General features: G+C 34.7%; 1 protein-coding gene across 3 annotated transcripts in view; it reads right to left on the reverse strand.

Annotated features, from left to right (window-relative positions):
* The window catches only part of MAP4K3 (mitogen-activated protein kinase kinase kinase kinase 3), a 190,270-nt gene that overhangs the window by 37,041 nt on the left and 130,519 nt on the right, over positions 1-22,710 (reverse strand). For 2 of the 3 annotated variants that reach the window (XM_032652732.1, XM_032652734.1), the window contains 6 exons: positions 22,549-22,630; positions 22,339-22,449; positions 17,713-17,791; positions 12,851-12,909; positions 11,514-11,576; positions 3,298-3,356 (listed from right to left, as the gene is read on the reverse strand). In XM_032652732.1, the coding sequence (XP_032508623.1) occupies positions 3,298-3,356; positions 11,514-11,576; positions 12,851-12,909; positions 17,713-17,791; positions 22,339-22,449; positions 22,549-22,630 (453 nt within the window). The remainder of the gene's footprint in view (positions 1-3,297; positions 3,357-11,513; positions 11,577-12,850; positions 12,910-17,712; positions 17,792-22,338; positions 22,450-22,548; positions 22,631-22,710) is intronic. The other variant, XM_032652733.1, reaches the window with a different exon arrangement.

Consider the following 22,710-nt stretch of genomic DNA (forward strand, 5'->3'; position numbering starts at 1 on the left):
AATAATTTTTAAGACCATAAAGGGATCCTGAGACTAAAAATTTCGGAAGCACTGCTTTAAATTATTTTACCAAATTAAATGTAATATCTCTGAACTGTACAGTGGGCTTTCACATCATCTTAGAAGATGTGAAAACAAACTTTTTCTTAAGCATGTGACAATATTTTTTGAGCCATTTCTTTTTCCAATAGAGAATATCAGCATTTGAAAATAATCAAGAGGGGAATTTAAATGTAGTTTATTTTCAGTTTACCATATTTAATTGGACTTATATGCCATTCCACTTTTTAAAACATTATCTTCCTGGAGGTATACGTTCTGTAAGAATAAGAGAACATGAAAAAGCAGATATCCTAAGGCTAGGGACTCATATGTATATTTTTAAATTCATTTACTTGTAAATTTCCTACTATGTGTTAAGATATTTTGTTAATAAAGTTACAGAATTCATGAAGTCTTAATGAAAAGTAGAAAGTATGATTTGCTTTTCAGCCTTTATAAAAGAGAAAATGAAATATGGCTAATTTGCATAAAGGTTCATTTATACCGTATCTTGAGAGCATTGGAGAAAAATGTGATACTGATTTAATCACCAATACTGGATGTGACATAATAAATAATGTCACTATTCACTGGTCTACTTGGATTCCTCTATTATGGAATTCTGAGAAAGTAACGAATAAAACAAAACAAATATGATGCCCTCATATTGAACTACTAAGTCAACTGAAAATGACCAGAAAATCTGGATGAAGAGGTTAAAAATGGAAAAACATAGATCATAGATTTAACTGATAAAGTGAAGAAACTGATAGGGAGAGAAGTCAAAAACCACCACCAAAGTATTTGGCATCTTTGAATTAGCTGCTGGTTACTAGAACCATTCAAAATTGCCTAACTGACTCAAAACAATCTGTAAGTACTGCCCTGATTAGATTTGAGAACAAACCAAAAAACTTCCCTATTTCTTTAAAACCAAAAAGCAATTTTATTCTCTCATATTCACTTGCTCTTACAATCAACATTTACTGAGTAAACACTACAAATAAGGGCAACTAATGTGTATTAAACCCTAAATGTGCTAAATGCTTTACAATGGTTATTCCACTTCACCCTTAGCATACTATGAGGCAGGTACTATTATAATCCCCATTTATTAGAGAAAATTGAGGTAAATTTCTACTAGTTACACAGTTTATAGCAAGAGACAGTTCTGACTCTGGATCTGGCATTTACTACTACTATACTTAATTATGCCAGGAATTTCTTTTCATTATTATTTAAATCTTTAGAAGAGAATTTATTTTTAGAACTTTTGCTCTACATTAAAAACAAAATCAGAAATAATTTAGAGTTTTCTTTTAAAAATAGTATTTTGTTGGTTTAAATAGTCAGAAAAGTTGACCCCAATAATAACAATTCAAAAGAAAACAACCCAGTAAGTCAAAACACATATGCATTCTGTTAAAAAAAACAAACAAACTTAGTTCCTGCGTGGTCTGGAATAGGCAGAAACCCATAAATGGAAATCTGTCTGCCTGATCACCTATGGAGAAAGCAGGAAATCCTGTGAGTTTTAAAACACTGCCTAGTCACAAGAATAAAGCAGACATAGCAGTACAGTAAGAGAAGTGCTACATCCATGCTCATGTCACATGTATGTATATACCTGTACACGAAACACAGCCAAAGGGCAAACTTTGGGGCAACCTACCTTGCCAGTGATTCGTTATATAGAATAAAGTTCCTTAAGCAGGGATCCAATTAATCAAAAAATGAAGGTTGGGGAAATTATTAACATTTACCTAGCCAAAGTAACTATATAATATGAAAATGTCTAACAATCAAAAAATCAGACAATGGGGACTAAGGAATCTAGAAAAGCATTTAATGATAGGCCATTTTGGGGGTATTTTTGCAAGTATATAATATAAAAATATATTTAAAATAAACCAAAGTAAATGAAATATTTTTCAAAATTATACAATCTCTTAAAAATACATCAAAATTTGCTAACAAGATCCTTAAAACTAGTGACCTGAAATTTAGACAAAATAACACAAAAACACGTCAGAATTTATTTGCTAACCCATTATGAGACAAACTTTCCTTTGTTGCCCATCAACAAATCAAGACAAACTATAAACAGCAAATGTTACTATTTTGATAAAATTTCATTTTTCAACCAGGGAAATTTTAGACTTATTTTCCATTTTAGGAAACATAAGGTTTAAAACAAAAACAAAAACTTCATGTTATTTAACTGAAGCTCAGCAAAATCAAAACTAATGCATTTCTCTAGCTTGTCATTCAATGCTGTGTCTGGGTTAAGAAAAGAGCATTTAAACATTTCGTTTATAAAAAAAGAAACATGATTTTGCATTATTATCTCTAAATCTGAGTTGCTTGTCTTTTAGTCACTGCTTAACATATTAACATATTTTAACTAAAATATGGGTATATAATATGTCTCAAACCTCTAATGTCACTGAAATTATATTTGGAAATTTTAAGTAGTTCTGATTATTGAAATAATATCTACATAGCTGGGAGATTCTGGCAATTTAAATATTTCCCTATAAATTAGCTTTTATAATGATAGTTCATCCATGAACTCAGGAAATGAGACTCTACGGGGAAGAGCTGAGTCCTGTCCCCATATCTTGCTAATTCAGGCCTACGAACATCTTAAATTGTTACACCTTGTAAGCTGCCTTTTCACCACCGTGCTGCACCACCTAGACAGTGCCTGGTATACTGCAGACCTTAAACAACCGTTGGATTTATTTCTTGCATAAAATAAATAACTTTTAAACCTTGAGACATATTTTAATGGCTATCTACTTTTTAAAAGACTCTTAACAGCTAAAAAGTTAAGACAAAGATTTTTAAAGAGTGTGAATATTTCCATCTGTCTTCATAGGCCAACACATCTGGGAGATGTACCAAAGCAAGTTTTGTAAGTAATAAACAGGTCAACTTTGCAAATAAAAGAAATAAATTGCTGAAACATATACTCATCTTTAGTTGGAATGTACTTACTTTCTCTAACAGGTAAGGTCTACAAAGTAGCTTGATACAAAAAATTTAAGGGGACTCTCCCCATTATGACAATTATTGAGTAGATGATTAGCAAGGTAGTACTAAAGAAAAGTTAAAAGCATATTATAAAATATATCTATCAGACTAGTACAATTTACTACTGGAAATATTTAAAATACAATTAATATATAACATATTTTAAGGCAACTTAAGTATTCTTAAATTTAAATTTAATTTTAAAAGAATTTTACTTACTTGTTTGCACCTAAAAAGTAACTACTTTGGTGTCCTTGTCCATATTCTAGTTGTAGATCCTAATAGTACAGAATAAAATATTCAGCAAAATAGTAGTGTATCACAAATCATGATACACTAACGCATATTGTCTTTAAAACAGAAACCCCAGACTTCAAATAAATCTGTATTGCTATATGTTCTTAAAAAGAAAGCAAGGTAGGACTTTCAGCAATAAAAGATTTCAGAAGTTTGTAGTCTTAATTTATGTATTTTATTATTTAAGTTACCAAAATTTTCCTGGGAACTTGTTTGAACACCATATGCAAGTTTCATTTATGGTTACTGCTACTGTAATTAACATTTGTAAAAATCAGTTTTTGGAATGAAAAAAGCTGAAAAAAGTATTTATGCTCAAGCTATAATGAAGCAAAAATGATTACAGAAGAGAACAAGCAACAAAAATCTTGGTTTGACTTTGTATATAAAATCTGCAATAATTATGTATATATACACATTCACATATTTCTACTACTGCTTCATGCAGGTAATAATTTTTTAAAGGTTAAAAAGAAGGTGGTCTTTCAAAGTGAATTATACATGTGAAATTGCAGAAGACTATAAACTAAATTTAAGGACTTTAAATATTTTTTTAAAGAGTTAAGTAGCAAAACTTCAAACGAATATTATTAAGGCAGTTCTTCAACTATTTAAACATTTCCACTGAACGCTGCAGGTTGTAGAGTTAAGAACTGAAATTTAAAGGAACTAACAATCTATGTGCTTAACTGAAATGCCTTCTTGAGGAAAAAAAATGATTTCCAACAACCACGGAAAGTACAGTTTCGTTTTCTCCCCACTGTATTTCAAGCACCGTTTTAATGATTAAGGGGGAATAGTTAACATTTTAAATGAATTTTATTTTCATTAGAATATAGTGTACTTAAAGCGCTATCTAGTTCTACAATATACTGCCAGATGCACAATGAGGACTTAATGCAAAAGTTACCTTCTTGGAGCAGCCTTCCAAGGCTGTCCAGGAAGATAGGTGTAACCTTCTTCGCGACTCCACGGCATTGAACACATAGTTCTCCTCTAGCGTTTACACTGACTTTTAATTAACTTATTTACAAGTTTATAAAAATAGTAGCCAGGCTATAAGCTCCTCAAACAAAGGAAAATTGTTAAATCCATCTTTTTTCCCTACAGCCTAGGGTCTAGCATCGTACCTGGCACACACTAATTAGGCCCTAAGAAAATGTGTGTTCAAACGCCATTTGTTTATTTTACTGTAAACAGATAACTAACACTTCAGCCTCATTAAGATATACATAGATAATTACAGATCACACAAATACTAAGCCTAGAAATACGAGACTTCTAAGCAATACATCACATTTAAGTGAAAAGTTAAAAGCCAAAAGCCCGGTTTAGACAAGGCTCAAATTTTGTCTTCTTCAATAATTGTGTTCTTCCATGCATAATAATATATGTTCTTACCAGTGACAGAAGAGATAACACATCATAAACAAAAAAGATTAGTGAACTGTCACACTGGTATCACATAAAATTCTAATGAAATTCGGATACCTGTTCTCTTTAATTTGTAATGATAGATCTTAATAGGATGAAATTGCTATTATCATAAGACTGCCACACAATTATTACTCTGCACTATTTAAGTGGTCATGACTTTATATAGGAGACTTTAAGCTTTGGTATTTAGTAAAGAAAAGTACTAATCTCAATGAATACCTTTCTGAATTCAACTTCATTTTCTTTAGCTATGCATAACTGGGCCCTTCTACGGGACCAGCAACCTCTTTAGCCAATATAATCTGTTAAGCCTTTAATCAAATGACAGCTTTCAAAAGCGTAATTTGTGCAGAGTGGCCATGGCTTGTGTTATATAAATATAGATATGTCCTAAGAATAGCTAGCTTATCTGCTACATGACAATTACCAGGTTGATGATAATAATTTTTAAAAAATCAACTGATATATTTAGGAAGGTAAGAGAAGAATCTGAAATAACTAATGAAATATTTTAATAGAAAATGGACTGTAAATTCACATACAGAATAACATTCAGGATGGGGAGAAGTTGCTGACAGATCCAGGTCTGATGATTAAATGTGGCATGTGTTAAGCCCTACCAGGAAAGCTAAAATTGAAAGGGTTTCATTCTTTATTAATTCCTTCTCTGTAAATCAAGTTATGTTTTAGCATCCATAGAAAAAAAAAACAAAACAAAACCCATGTGCTAGGCATGTCATCAAGGAAAAGGATTGCACTAAGTCCTTCTAATAAGTAGTTAATCTCATTTAATTCAACTATTATTTACTAAGCACTTATTATATGGCAGGAATTCAGACAGCAAATCAGACAAGAAAAATGAGAATAAATAAAAAGGAAAGGAAGAAAAGGGAAACTTGGGCAAAGTTATTAGTCATTTACGTATCTTTAGGGTAGTCTAAGAAAGACTGATCTAAAATGCTTTCCAAAGGGACTTGGACGCTATTCTGTAATAGAAAAATGCTACCAAAGTTATGCTTGGAAAAGCACTCAAAATAACCCTATAAAATGATGGTAAAACATGGCCATTCTTTATAAGCTAAATAAGAATACATCTGAACATGCCAGGATAGACATAAAAAATTTAGTAGCATAAATCAGGCATCAACTTACTAATGAATGACAGTGTTTAACTACACAAAGTCAAAGCAGTAACAACATGGATGAAAACATGCAATAGCCCAGTGCAGATTCAAATTGAACACTCAGCAAAAAATTTAAGATGGTCAACCTAAGCCCAATTAAAATATCTTTTGGGGTCAGAAAGTCCTAACTTCAGTGTTTTAATGAATAGAGGAGTACTTCTGAACTTGGATAGAGCCTCTAAGAAGACATGGTCCCAGCAAGAGCTGAAAAAGAACAGAGGATGTGGCGTGGAACACTGGAAAAGAAAAATACATGACCAAGAAAATCTTATTATTGTTTTTTTTAAAACCCATCTGGAGATTACAAAGTCTATCTATACCTGATGAGAAAACAGCAGGAAGTCAAAAGAATTGTTACAGTTGGCTACAAAAACACTTTAACAATATGTTTTAACCAAGAAAAAAGAGAATAGCAGAATGTTTATTTCTCATCAAAAAAATGAGGAAATATGGCACACGAGTAAGGTGTTAGGAGACACCTTTTAATGCGGTAGATAATTTACAGAAGTAAAAAGGGACTAAACCCTCGATAATTCTTATTTCTTAAAAATAAGAAAAGCAAGTAGGGTCAGAATACTAACTGAACAAGCAGTGTTCTGACTAATAAAAGCAGAAGACTTAAGGGGACTCAAAGTGAATAAACATGACTTTTGTATAGCAAGGCTGGAAATGAATATCAGCAGGTTAGTTTTTTTTTTCTTTTTAAATTTTACTGAAGTACAGTTGAAGCAGGTTAGTTTTGATACTCTAGAAAATGTCCTGTAATTGTGCAATTATGAAGGTGAGTTTTCCCTAGAAATTGCTTCATATATAATAAGTAAGAAAAGTGACCATACAACATAAATTTTATAGTAAGTAATAGTTTAACAGATTTAAAATTAACAAAGTTGATGTTTCTTTTCCAGAATAAATTTAACTTTATTTATAGACTTTATTCAATTCTGACCTAATTCAGGGGTAATCTTGTAGTACTTCTGTTATGGTTACTGATAATGATAAACTGGGTATATCTTTTGGACATGTTTTTAATTATAACCTAAATATTTTATTCTTACTTTTTCAGGAATACTGTAAGTTTCTTCAGAGCAATGATTATGTCACTACTTATGTTCCTCCACAGCAATTAACATAGTGTTTTACATATACAGTTGACCCTGGAACAACATGGGTTTAAACTGTATGAGTCCACTTATATGCTGATTTTTTCAATAAATACATACTACAGTATCACGTGATCTGCTGTTGGTTGAATCCAAAGATGTAGAGTGACATCAAGGCCAACTATAAAGTTATACTCGGATTTTCAACTGCTGGTGTCCTTAATCCCCTTGTTGTTTAAGGGTCAACTGTTCTTACCTTTCAATATATTCTTCACTGGTATATGGGCCAAAATGCCTAGTAGAACTAGGAAAATTAGAAAAAATTAGCAGCAGCTGAACAGATGTGTAATACTTTTTAACGTAAAGACAGCATCTTGTAGACTGGCTATATCCATTCTTATGGTTATGGGCAAAACTCTTATTATTATGGAATTTTGCTGAGTTTTTTTCTTTGCCTTTTTAACTCAGGCATCTTTCAAAATTTAAAGACCTTTCTACTCACTAACAATGTTAAAATTCAAGCTCTGTAACTCTGGTTTCATATATTATGATTGCCTGATTAAAAAAAAAAACCTTTACTATAGTAATGATTCTAAATTCATTTACAAAAATCATAAGATGAATACCCTTAGCACTTAAAACAATCAGAAAGCATTGATGACATGGAAGTTTTAGGCAGCAAGGTCTTTAAGGGGGTAAATGTTTCTTTTTGTTCCCAAAAGATTTAGGGCTGTCATCTTGGTGCCAATTGTCTACTAAGATGACAGACAGACATTTTGGGTCCATCAGGTTTCTAGTGGCCAGCAGTAAGTATTTAAGAGTTGAAATCCTGTTCACAGTGCTAAGGTTTTAGAACTATGAAAGTAGGAGACTGAAATAATTATGGACACTTCACATCAAAAAACAAAAACACTAATTTGAAAAGACACATGCACTTCAATGTTCATAGAAGCACTATTTACAATAGCCAAGACATGGAAGCAACCCAGGTGCCCATCAACAGAAGATGTGGTATATACATACAGTGGAATATTACTCAACCATAAAAAAGAATGTAACATTGCCATTTCCAGCAACATGGATGGGCCTAGAGAATGTTATGCTTAGTGAAATAAATCAGACAAAGACAAATATCATATGACATCACTTATATGTAGAATCTAAAAAATAATACAAATGAATCTATTTACAAAACAGAAACAGGCTCACAAACACAGAAAACAAACCTATGCTTACCAAAAGGGAGAGGGAAGGGGAGAGAAAAGTTAGGAGTATGGGAATAACAAGCTACTGCACATAAAATAGATAAGCAAAAAGGATTTGCTATATAGCACAGGGAGTTATACCCAGTATCTTATAATAACCTATAATGGAACATAATCTTAAAAAGAACCCCTGAATCACTATGCTATATCTGAAACTAATGCAATATTGTAAATCAACTATACTTCAATAATATACACATACACACACACCAGAAAATAACAAGCGTCAAAGAGGATGTGGAGAAATTGGAACCCTTGTGCATTGCTGGTGGGAACTGTAAAATGATGCAGCAGCTATGGAAAACAGTATGGTAATTCCCCCCAAAATCAAGCATAGAATTATCATATGATCCAGCAATTCCCCTTCTAGTTATATACCCAAAAGAACTAAAAGCAGAAACTTGACAGATACTTGTATATCTAGGTTCACAGATGCATTATTCATAATAGTGTCCGTTGATGGATGAATGGATAAACAACATGTGGTTATACATATAATGAAATATTATTCAGGCTTAAGAAATTTTGACACATGCTACAACATGTATGAATCTTGAAGATGTTATGACATTATGCCAAGTGAAGTGAGCCAGTCACTTACATTATTTGTCACAAAACGACAAATAATGTATGATTCCACTTACGTGAGGTACCTAGAGTACAGAAAAATTCAGAGACAGAAAATAGAATGGCAGAATGGGAGTTACTGTATAATGGGTAAGGAGTTGCACATGAGAAGATGAAAACGTTCTGGAGATCAACAGTGGTGATGGTTGCACAATATGAATGTACCTAATGCCACTGGACTGTACACTTAAAATGGTTACAATGGTAAATTTTATGTTATGCATACTTTACTACAATAAAAAAATAACTATGGAACATATATGTTGATTAAAAAGAGAGACAGCATGAGCACAAGACCAGTATTAGTGGGGAAAAAAAATATTGCCATTGTTGGGTAGAGGCAATAGTGGTTTAGGTGGAATTGTTGAGCCAGGGTGCTTAGGTCAAACCCCAGCTCCACTATTATTTAGTTGGGTGGTTAAAGTCGATTTCAGCTTCTATGCACTTTAAATCCCCTTATTTGTAAAACAAGGATTAAAATTTAACATATTTAAAGTGTTTAGAATATAAAACCTGGCTTAAAAAAACTTCTAGGTAAGTGTTAGCTTTTATCATTAAAAGTGGGCTTTTTAAGGTTGATTTTATAAATAGTAGGATCTGACAAATATTTCATTCATCCCTCTTCTGCCAGAACTATCCACAAGTTAATTGTCCCTAAAGCCCTTCTCTGTCACAAGACTCCCTTGTCAGCTGCTCCCTCTATCATAAGAAACTACTGATTATGTAAGGGGTGTGGGAGGTAGTTCTAGGGAACAGAGCCACGATAACTCACTCAAGTTACTAGGCTAGTTACACACAGGGTAGAGAAAAGAATATTTGTAACTCTAAAAGTAGCATATTTCTGGTTTTGGTGTTGTATTTTCCTGGAGAATATTAATACCTAAAACAGTCAATTTAAACTTTTGATTCTGTGGTCTTTTATTTCCACAACAAATGTCACTACTGTCATTCTAGCCTACATATGCCTAATTCTGAAGAAATTTTCAGTCCAGAAATCACTGGCAGTGCTGTCTTCAGGCACTGCACCTCACTTGTCCCCTCACATGGTTAATTCTGGCCTCACGCTTTCTGGCCTCTCTGGGCCGTTTACTGACTCTTCTAGTGTTCCAACTGCTTCTTCCCACCTCCAGCGTTGGTTCTACCTTTGACTGCAAAACAGGCATCACCCCTGTGGTGACCAATTTTCTGTACTTTCTTTCTTCAGACCTAACCGGGGAACACATGCAATCTCATGGTTTCATCTATCATTTCCTCTTTGATGACTTCAATCTTCCTTTTCTGAGCTAATCCCATAATTCTAGTAGTAGTGTGACCATTCCATAATTTCAGCTCTTTATCTGCCGTCTCTCAGAACCGTGCCAATGACTGTTCCCACGTTAAACCCCATGACACTTAGTAGTCAACTGTCCATTATTTTCCTGGAAAATATATAATGGTTCCTATACAATACTGGAATCAGTCTTTTAGTCCCTCCCAGAAGGCAGATGAACCATATCAACCCAAAAGCTTTCCTCCTTCTTTGACTTCCATAGTACCCATTATATGTTAGCCTTTCCTCATCAATAGTCACCACCAGAAAAAATTTTGGCAATGCACTGTACATTTTGTTGCATGGCTAAGAGTTTATATACACAAATATTTTCCACTGATCCAAGACTGCAACTTTCCTAAAAGAGAAATTATGTCTAAAATCTCTTTTATGTTCTACAAATGTTACTGGGCATAGATATAGGAATTTATATAAAGAATCATTTCAACTAACCAGAATTGAAAGAGGTATGTTATTAAGGCAGAAAGGGAGGAAAGAGTAGGAAAATTCGATTGAAAAGGCAGATAAGTGGAATCTAGGATTAAATATGGAGGCAACTTGGGGCCCTGGCCAGCTACAGAACTAGAAAAAACTATTTAATAGCAACTATTAAAAGTACTACTTAATATTTACTAGGGTTAATTGCCCATCTTTTCTTACCTAATGGTAAGATAGCCTTAATATTTATAACTTCAGGGAGTTTTTATAACCCAAATTTTGGCCTGAGAAAACTGGATACTTCATAATGCTACAAAGTTAAATTTTATCTGAGACTGATTTCATTGTTAATCAGGGGTAAATTATTTTTTTTAATTATATGTATTTTATTTTTGTAATATATGGATATGTATATATATGGATGGTTTCTAGTTCACTAAAACAAGTCACATTATTCAAACTGGACATTTTTATAAGGAAATGTAATTTCTAAAGAAAAAAATCCATATCTGAGTGAGAAAAAAAATGTTCTTATAAAAAAGAAAAAACTTTAACTTTTTGTTGTAACGTTATAATATATTCAAGTAAATATGTTTATTTAATGTGTAGAAAAAATTGCTATCATCCTTTCTATATGGTAGGTTGCTAACTGGCAGGAACTTATAAAACAATGCTTAAACCGGTTCATTAAAACTGGACAAAATGTTTGATTAAAAAACCATGAAAGCAATTAAGACTAAAACAACGCTGACAAAGAAAATCAGAAGATGAGAAATACCAGATTAGATCTTGCAGTGTAGTATATTTCTTCTGAACTGTCCAAAAAATCATCACTGTCGGGCTGTTTAGCAGAGACCAAGAAACCCAAGTTATTAACACTTAGACTAAAAGCCACAAATTCACAATGGGAAACTCACAAGTGAAGTAAGTCCTGCTAACATAACTTTATTAAGGTAAATGCAAAGTCATATCAGATTAAGGAGCTTCTAAAAAAGCAACAGTGCAACAACTTTGCTCTATAATACAGTTACTAATTTAGTACAGAATTTAAATACATGCAATGGTAAGTTAAAAAGAGAAGCAGAAAATAACAATTGGCATTTATAAACATCATGATTATGTTTTCTTCTAAACCTTCTCCATCTTCTATATAAAGGTCAGGCTTAAGTATTATAACATGATCATTTTAAGAATTTTTCTTTAGCATTCCTTTCCTCCATGCTGGTATACTGAATTAGAGCAACTCTTTAAGTTAAAAGGCTAAAGACTCCCTTTGTATGCCTTTAGTCAAGTGGGTTAAAATAAGCATTAAATTTAAGAAGAAAGTTCCCACTTCAATTCTGAGCGTTCATTAACAGTTACTTTCTTCTCATTATTAAGCATAAAAGGGAAAAAAATGAAACATATAATCTGGAGGTTGGTTAAGTAATTTCATTAGGATTAATTTTGTTTGTTTTTTAAGTCTCATTTTTTATTCTTCCATAGAATATTAACATCTCAAATGTTTGTACAGCATTTTGCTTCTGAGACTGCACCTAATATTTTATCATATATCTGGAAAGGGGTATATAAAAAATTAACAAAAGAGAATCATGAAAAGAATGTTTTAGCAATCTTTAAGTAGCTGATAAATTTAATCTGCTCTGTACACCTAGTCTCTCCTGAGTCTCAGTTGCTCCAAAGAGATTGGATTCTGTCCTGATGTTTAGAAAAGGTGGTTTACACTCTTAAAAAACTGCCCATAAATTTAATTAGAAGATATGCTATTACTGGACCAACACTGTAGTTTAAAATTGTGGCATTTATCCTAATAAATATATATGTAAAAAATTCCTCAAAAACTGCAAAGCAAAAAAAAAAAAAAAAGGGCTAGCATTAAAAACATTTAATCAACGAATGGTAAAACTAGTAAGTTTCTCCTAAAATAATTTTGAAAATATTCAATCTCAGCAACACAGATTTATTTATTCCAAATTTTAGCATTAGTTACCTTTTATTTCCCCCAAATGCTTTGAAAATATTAATAACTAGCTTTTGTAGTCAGTACCAACATATCACAAAGACTAATTAAAACATTTACTTTCAGTGTTAAGATTCCAAGACTACACTACTTACAAGTTCATGATGTGGTTCTGTCTCCTTCCTTAAGGGTGGATCAAATTTTACTTGGCCAACTAAAAGAGAAAAAAAGTAAAGCCTTCATCTGTTTCCATATTTTTAATGATATAATAATTTTAAAAGTTACTCCCATAGCAAAACCTATTTAATTTTACCATCTACCATAGACTGATTACAATCCAAAGATTTAAATAATCTGTTAGCTGGAAAAAAACCAAGAAAGTCTAAGCTGTTAAAGCTTAATCTAATAACCCTAGGCCTTTTCTGTAGTAAAAAAAAAGATGATTAACAAAATTACGTGTACGTTACAGTCAGGATCTAAGATGCTACTTCACTGTGACCCAGCATAAAATAGAGACAATCTTAACTCAGTACTTCGGTATACAGACAGCAATTCAGGCAAAGCTATTTCTGGAAGCCAGCCTGCAAGACGGTCTCTAATGAGTCCTGCCTCCTGGTGTTCATAAACTTGTGTACTTCCTTCCCACTTCCCTGGGGTGGTCTATGTGACCAGACGAAAAACGGCAGAATGATGGCATATAACTTCAGAGATAAGGCTTCAGTCTTGGGCTCTCTCTACTGGATCACTTGCTCTGGAGGAAGTCACGCTGTGAGCAGCCCTAAGGAGAGGCTACACTGCCAGGAACTGAAGCCTTGGGCTAACAGCTCCGTGAGTAACCTTGGAAGCAAATCTTCCACCTCAGTTAAGCCCTTGGCAGACTGCAGCCCCAGCTGACACCCTGATTGTCATGACAGACCCTGAGGCAGAACCACCCAGCTAGGCTGTCCTGGACTCCTGACGCTTAGAATATGTGTGAGATAATAAATGTTTATTGTTTTAAGCTGCTAAATTTTGGGGTAATTTGTTATACAACAATAACTACACTTCTGCAGCTAAAGTATAAACTAAATACTAGAGCCAACATAAATTGACCATACTACATTCACCCTTCCCCCTGCTATTCTAATTTAATGAATGTTTCACTACCTTTACCTTTAATTTCTGTATCTCATTATCATTGTCATTATCTGCTTTTATAACGTGGGTACAGCATTCAAGACCACTGAGATAAAAGCAGAGGCACAAATATAAAACATTAAAAATAAGAAAAACAGACAGTCACAAATAATATCACCGCTCAACCAGTAAGAGCTCAGCCAAAACAGCAATTCTCAATCAAGGCAGGGAAGTGAGTGAGATTTCAAAGTACAATCGTTTTATAACTGTTTTGATTTTAGCTTGGTATGTATGGTTTACTGTGAATGTTAATGCCAAATAAAGGAGACCATGAGATTTGAATATTTAGCAATAGGAGGCACCAGTAAAAAAGGTTGAGAAACACAGCCCTACAAGATCTCCAGTTGTGTGTGAAGAAGTATGTCTATGTTTTATAGCTGTTATGCACTAGATATCAAATTCTGGCCCTTAGAGATAAGTAGCTGTTCAATAATGGGTTCCTGATACCTGTTCACATATGATCACATATCAAAGATTACAAAATAGATTTTATTAAGGTATTAAAACATATTATACACACACACACACACACACACACACACACACACATATATATACATATATCATGTTGATAGAGGCCCTATTGAACAACTCTCACCTAAACTTGTCATCAAATGGCAAAATTAAATCTGTAATAAAATTACATGAGGACAGTTTCATGCATTATCTGCCTTGTGTTATCATCACATGTGAACATGCCTGTTTCCACCAGACTGCATAATCATTAAGTACGGGGGTGCAGGGATGCTGTCTTAGACTTTCATTTTTATTATTATTATTTTTTGGCTGTGTTGAGTCTTCGCTGCTGCACACGGGCTTTCTCTAGTTGCGGCGAGCAGGGTCTACTCTTCATTGCAGTGCACGGGCTTCTCATTGTGGCAGCTTCTCTTGTTGTGGAGCACGGGCTCTAGGCTTGTGGGCTTCAGTAGTTGGGGCATGCAGGCTCAGTAGTTGTGGCTCGTGGGCTCTAGAGCACAGGCTCAGTAGTTGTGGCGCATGGGTTTAGCTGCTCTGTGGCATGTGGGATCTTCCCGGATCAGGGCTTGAACCCCTGTCCCCTGCATTGGCAGGTGGATTCTTAACTACTGTGCCACCAGGGAAGTCCCTAGACTAATTTTCATAGCAAGGACAGAACCCCAACTGTAGTAGGTATTCAATACCCCTGTACTCTGTGGGAACACTTTTCCAGAGACAGGAGCCCATACAGCGAAGTCCCTACGGAGATTCATTCTACATGCCTTACACTGGTATCACTCTTCTGTTCTCTCCAAATTCCCTAAAATTATGATAAGTTTCTGCCACAGGACATTGCAACTACTGTTCAAATAACTGCTGGGCAATCATCCCAGGCTATAGTGCTATTTATGATGTTCTTAATAATGTCGAAAATTCCTACTTATCTGTAATTGTCTACTGGTCTTGATCTCTGTTTCTGCTACCATCTCCTTGAACATATGTCAAGCGACACACCATAAATTTATATTTTACTATCTAGATGAAAACTCCTTCTTAGCTTCTTTGAAATAGCTCCGACATGATCACTTGCCGACCCATCACTAGCCATTAGGGGTCAAAACTGATCCTACTATGGCAGACAAGAAGAGCCCCAGAATTATTTCTTCTTAAAGCAAGTCTCTGCTTATCATATTTAACTGAAGGCAGAGGGGACTTCCTAAAAGGGAAAGAGCAACAGACTTTCTGCAAGTGAGCCAATTTTTACATATATGTTGCCCAAACACCATTTAGTTTAATAAAGAGAAAACCCTGGTTGCATGGAGAGATACCATGTAATTGTAAACATAAAACATTATCAAGAGCAACAAATCTATACAAATACTAAAATAAATTATTTTCTCTAAAGCCTGCCTTTATCGTCAATAGCATGACTGATTATTCTATATATCACATCTCACATAAAATCATAAAACATCCTAAGAAAGCAGATACTACAACACTGCATAAGATTTTAAAGCCTCAAACATCAAACCCACAAATTATAAGAAGTGGTGGTTTTAATCCTGTTGCTACCTCAACATACTAGAGGGATACGGCACCTTTCTTACTGGCAAACACAGGACAAGAGAAGATGTCCATCAAAAGGAGGGCAAAAAAAAAAAAAAAAAAGGAGGGCATATCAGAGTCTCAGAAAAACTAGGGTGAAGGCATCTATAGTTTCAAATAGCATGTACACACATGTGCAGTCAGGAGCAGAGAATCACTGATATAAACTAGTAAAGAATGACTAACAGGAAACTGCACTTTGCAGTAAAGGGCCTGACAATACAATTTAAAAACAGAATTGGATAACAAGATAGAAAGTACTTTAGATTTTCAGTAGTACTGAACACATAAGGTTTTCTAACTGCAAAGGCAGCTCTAATCACCTTTTGTATTATGAAAGAAATGACAAAGATGTATTGTAATTACTTTTTTTTTTTTTTTTTTGCGGTATGCGGGCCTCTCACAGTTGTGGCCTCTCCCGTTGCGGAGCACTGGCTCCGGACACGCAGGCTCAGCGGCCATGGCTCATGGGCCCAGCCGCTCCACGGCATGTGGGATCTTCCCAGACCGGGGCATGAACCCGTGTCCCCTGCATCGGCAGGCGGACTCTCAACCACAGCGCCACCAGGGAAGCCCTGTAATTACTTTTTGTACATTAAAAAATAATGGGAGGGCTTCCCTGGTGGCGCAGTGGTTGAGAGTCCGCCTGCTGATGCAGGGGACACGGGTTCGTACCCCGGTCCGGGAGGATCCCACATGCCGTGGAGCGGCTGGGCCCGTGAGCCATGGCCGCTGGGGCTGCACGTCCGGAGCCTGTGCTCCGCAACGGGAGAGGCCACAACAGTGAGAGGCCCGCGTACCGCAAAAAAAAAAAAAAAATAATGGGAAATGCTCACATGCTAAGGTTGTCATTTTCAGAAAAATACTTTTGGGGGAAAATTAGCAAATTTAAATCACATGGCTTCAGAGGGAGCTATAAAGGTTAAGTTTATATGGTCACACAACTAACTGTAGGCAAAGTACAAATCCCAGTCCTGGGCTTTTTGTAAAGTAGATGGTGCTTTCTTTCAAGAATTTCCTTATTTTAAGAGCATTTCCAGGTAGCACCAGCAACAAACTCTGCCAAGAACTTAACACACAGTGTACGGTCCAGCCAAAATTCCAAAGGAAGGTTCACAAAGGACTTGCAGTGTGAAAGCCACACAGGCGTGCTGACGTGGTTTCTGAAGTGGAGCCGTGTTTGCGAAAGATCGCTGGGCTGGAAGCCGAGAGATCTAGGGCTTGCTGTTAACCAGGTGTACGACTCCATCCCACAGGCAGATCTATTCATCTCTGCATTTCTTTTTTGTTTTCTATTAAATGGTGATAGTGCCTGTCCCTACTTAACCTTACTTAGCTTTTACATGTGCAGACCTCTCCCTCTCCTGGCTCTCCTGGACCATCAGCTTCTATCTAACCTGGGAGCTTGTTAGAAGTAAAGAACCTCAGGTCTCACCCCAGATCTACTGAATGAGAGACCGCATTTTAGCAAGCTGTCTAGGCAAGTTCTATCCACATGGAAGTTTAGGGAGCACTGCCTTGATTACTTCTATCCTGCCTATTCTAGGAATTTTATTCCTCTTCCCAAACAACATAAATACACGCCCCCAGACACCACTAGAAAGTCCTCAGGAGTAAGGAAAATGAAATTCTTACTGCCTTAATTACACTCTACCTTTCAAAGCATCTAATAAGAAAAACTACTTGGAAGAAAATGAAGCAAAAATAACGGCAACTAAATTAAAACCTGAAATCTTATTTTTTATTGTTAAATTATAAACTGTGTACAGGATACACTTACAGTTTATCTCCGAGCGTGTTTTTTCTTCTCTCACATTTCTACTTGTTGAGTGAATTCTATGTGGGACAGCAACAAGAGGCTAGGAAAGAACAAAGTCAATGACAAGCCACAGTCTGGTCCACAGAATTACCCAAATATGAAAGAAATACTTCTCTTCATATAAAAATGGGAACAAAATACAACTTTGTTAATATTTGTTTGAAAAATGGCAACCAGAAACTGAAAGCTTCTTACTCCTCAAACTGGGAGCTTAAGATTAGGGATATACGTTATCCACAGCAGGTTCCCAATAAATGTTCTATGAGTTGAATATAAATAAATATTCAAAATTGAATATTTCAACAACACAATAGCTGTTCAAAAGCTGCAGCTAGCTTTCCCTGTTGCAGAGGAGAAAATTGTAATTGAAAAAAAATCTGCCTCAACTTCTTATATCAAGAAGGATGAGATAAATGAAATGAAATAATGCTGAAGGCATTAACGATTTATGGTCTTCTTACCTAGTAAACACAACATTTTCCCCACCTTAATGCTTTTTCTTATAGAAGCAGCACTCTATTTTCTTTCCTTTTATTTTATTAAAATCTCTCTATGTGTACTGTCACTTTCAGAGAGAAATATCCTGGGGGGTAGGTGAAGTGGGGATGAGTTCTTCTTACTATTAATTCATGGACATTCCTCCAACCTTATGGAGTAAAAAAGACCCTATTTGAAAAACTTCTGCAACTCCATTCTATACACTCTAAGGCTTCACTTTAAGAGGTGATGCCAGCATCTATTTCATGTACCAAATAGGTGTTTTCTTCTGTGCGTGAAACACTATCTTTGAAGTTTTACTACCTTTGAAGGAGATACACTTACACATATCTTTTGGAAAATGTAATTCATAAACATTCGAGCTCAAATTCTTAAGACTCTATAAGGCAAATAAAAACAGGACCCGAGTTAACTATTCTCAGTGTGAGCACCTCTCAGGAAGTAAAAATATATGAATCTAAGACCCAAATATTAAAACACCAATGTAGTAAAACAGTAGCAAAAATAATTTTAAAAATTAAGACTTTACATGTACACAGTGATTTGTAGTTTACGAAGTGCTTTCATATACCTTAGCTCATTCTGTCCTCAAAATAAACTTGTGAAACAAGTATTAGTCTTCATTTTATAGATGAGGACATTCAGCTAGTTAGCCACAGAACAAGAAAAACCCTGGACTTTTGATCACAATATTTGGAGCAAAAACAAACAAGCAAAAATAGGTATCATGTTAGATTAGTCACACATACTGCTGTTATCAGTGAACTTGGATGAAATCTATGCTTTCTATGAGAACAGTTTTACTTTCTCAGCTTCAACAGTGCAATTATAAAATTACTAAATCTTATAATGCTGTACCTAGTACATGGGTTAACATACAGGAGAAGAAAATGCTATTAATCACAATTACTTCAATGCGTAGTACTTCTAAAATAGAAACTACATGGGAACCCTACATGAAAAGTCAACTTTCTTCCACTGTGAATAATGTATACTAAACTAAAACAACTAAAGACTAAAGTAGAACTAGTACACATGCTAAATATTTTCAAGAGAATTCAATTTCCACACAATATTATATAGTATCACAGCAAGTACTGAAATGCTAGTTAGACACATTCAAATTCTGAGTGACAACACAGTACTTAGCAATTATAATTACAAATCATTTGCAAATAATAGGACTCAGATACTACATATTATGTATAACATATATTGTAGTATTATATATGTATAAATTACTATAAATTTCTCTGGGGAAAGTATGATCTTAAACTATGGTGGGAAGAAAAGTTACCCTCCTCCCTATCTAACAATTATAATACTAATAACATAGTCTTGATAGGGAGAAATTTCTTTCTCTGCTATATGAGAAAATTTCAGAAGAATCTTTATTCCACAGGTTGCTTCTATATTTGGTTTATTATTTCTCCTCTTTAAACACATTTTAAAGGACTTTATAATTCAGCACAACAAGTAAACAGGATGAAGTAAGGGACAACAATGCAGCAGCATCTGGTGCACTGAAAGAGTACAGGCAGTCCTCGTCCTGTAGTCTTGATATGCACAAATTTCAGTTAGTAGAATATAGTTAAATTACACTAGGCCTCTATAACATGGTTCAAATTTCAGTCACCAGTTTATTAGTTGTATAATATTATATAACAATTGTATATTATTCAGTATATTAATCTTATCAACATTCAGTATATTAATTATAATTGCATAAAACACAAACTTCACTGCCTGCTTGTCAGTCCATAGATCACTATGTGAATAACAGATGCACATCATGATCCGTAACTAATCACGTCACTACTTTCAAAGTCTGTCTGTGACTGGTCACTGAGCATCTGTTATTCAGTTCATGCACAGACAGCAAAGTGTGTAGCTGTGTTGCCTCCTTGTCTCTCAGTGATAATATACTCATGTGACATTTTTACAAAAATTGGTAACTGAAAGAAGAAATTAGCCAACAAAGATAAAACTGCTGCAAAGAAACAGAAAGTGATAACTCTGGATGATGTTGGAAATGAAGTTTGAATCAAACATAAATGAAGTTACAGGAGAAAATAGCTGACTGTGAGAATGCTGATGCTGCCACTGTTCAAGAGACTGTGGACACACAGCCAGGGTAACTTAGTGAGGCTGAACCTGACACAAGTGAAGAAAGACGTTCTGACAAAAAGGATGAAGGTGCCCCAAAAGAAGGGGCGCTAGCAAAAAATTTCACATCACAGGAATACTGAGATTATTTCATGCATTGAAAGTTCAAAGGATAAAATACTGGAAGCTGATCTGAACTTAGAAAGGAATCTGACATTCACCAAAGCATAAAGAAGATACTTGTTCTGTGTCATAAAGTTATATGACAAGAAGGCAAACACTATGCAATCTACTCAATAAACAGACTACTTGATAATGAAACAATCCATGGAAATGTTTTTTTTTTAAAAACAAAGAAAAGAAACAATTCTCACAGGTTCTAATACTTTACAATGTACTAAATAAAATATTAGTTTTACTATTTTTTTCATTCCCCTATACATTTAAAACTGACAATAAGAGAGTTTTTAATCTTCTAACACAAATTTTTTAAGGTCACAAAACAATTATAATTTTTCTCCTTGAGTATTAAGATCGCTTTGCAGGGGACGTCCCTGGTGGCGCAGTGGTTGAGAGTCCGCCTGCCAATGCAGGGGACACGGGTTCGAGCCCTGGTCCGGGAAGATCCCACATGCTGCGGAGCAACTAAGCCCGTGCAACACAGCTACTGAGCCTGCGCTCTAAAGCCCGAGAGCCACAACTATTGAGACCACATGCCACAACTACTGAAGCCCTCACGCCTAGAGCCCATGCTCCACCACAAGAGAAGCCACCGCAATGAGAAGCCCGCGCACTGTAAAGAAGAGTAGCCCCTGCTCACCGCAACTAGAGAAAGCCCCGCTCAGCAACAAAGACCCAATGCAGCCATAAATAAATAAATAAATAAATTTACACGCAAAAAAATGCTGTTGGATCCTTTCAAAAAAAAAAAAGATCGCTTTGCAGGATTTCACCTTACTTGGTCATTTGTACAGTCCTTTACTACCATGCAAATGAAGGAACACCTGTATATTAAATTATAGAAGAATTTATAAAGCAAAACAACAAAACCCAATTTCTCCCTATTATAAAGTCAATAATACTTTACAATTCTTAAGTTTTTTGTTTTCAAATGCTTTTCCAGACCTTTAAACAAAGGGATAGTAGCTTATTTACAGTTGTATAAAGATGACAAGCTAGAACAATGATGAATTGATAGAAAGGTTCTCTCTTACCTAAGACAATCTGAGACCACCTTTCTGACCACTGAGAGCTATCATTCCTTCAGTATCATCAATGGAATTTACACCATTTTAAGAACCTTCCAAAAGCCAGTCAAGTTCAAGGCTATCCAGCTCGGTTACAGACCCAATAACAGAATTCTGACATGTCACATATACTGAGTTTATCTTAGGTGCCACAATTATTAGCTGAGTTAGGAATGTTACATATGCCAGCCGAAGTGAAGCTTCCATTCATACCAATGCTCCCGTGATACTAGGGTTATTTAATTCTGTAACTACACTGGCTCATTTTTAAACATGTCTACAGCAGACAATTAGGGTAATAGTCACTAACAAAGTCAATCCTATACTTTCTACTAACCACTAATAACTCATGAAGTATTGTACAAGGATTCTTTTTGAGAAGAAGATGGAACAGAAATTTTATGTATATTCTAACATCTTGTGTAGGTGCTTCCCATTTTCATTCTCTTTTACAATGGATTATTTATTTGCAACTTCATCTAAAATGACTACTTTAAAAAAACTACAGTAATTTCAAGAAGTAGATTAGATGATTCTGCCTTTGCCATTTTTCAGAAAACAGTCTCTATAAGTAGTCAACAGGAAAAATCCAGCTCATGACTTCCAAAGTCAAGGAGTTAATTCTTCCATCAAGAGTTGATTTAAACTAGATCCAGAACTTAAAAGAACTGAGTTTTCAGATGTACATACATATATACATGTATGTTATATATTACTTGGTAAAAACAGTTCCTACCTCAGGATCATCATCATCAAAATCATGGTAAGTGGAATGATCTGGATTATTCACTTTATCCAACAGTTCGATTGCCAAAGACCGTGTCAAAGGCTGTGTGACAAACGGGTGCTATAAAAATAAAATAACATAGTACAGAACACTTATTAGAAGTCTGTTTGAGTGACATTTTATATTTTGAAAAAAGATATTTCAGGGCAAAAATAATACCTGTAGTAGCTTTTCAGCAGTAGGTCTTTTTTTTGGATTTTTGGTAAGTGCCATTTTCACAAAATGATGAAAACTATTTGACCTAAGAAATTTTGAAAATCAGATTTTAAAATTTCAATTATTTTTTTGCTCATGACTATAAAAGTAAATAACACAAAAATA

The sequence above is a fragment of the Phocoena sinus genome, chromosome 13, assembly GCF_008692025.1.
Source record: "Phocoena sinus isolate mPhoSin1 chromosome 13, mPhoSin1.pri, whole genome shotgun sequence".
Classification (NCBI taxonomy): Eukaryota; Metazoa; Chordata; class Mammalia; order Artiodactyla; family Phocoenidae; genus Phocoena; species Phocoena sinus.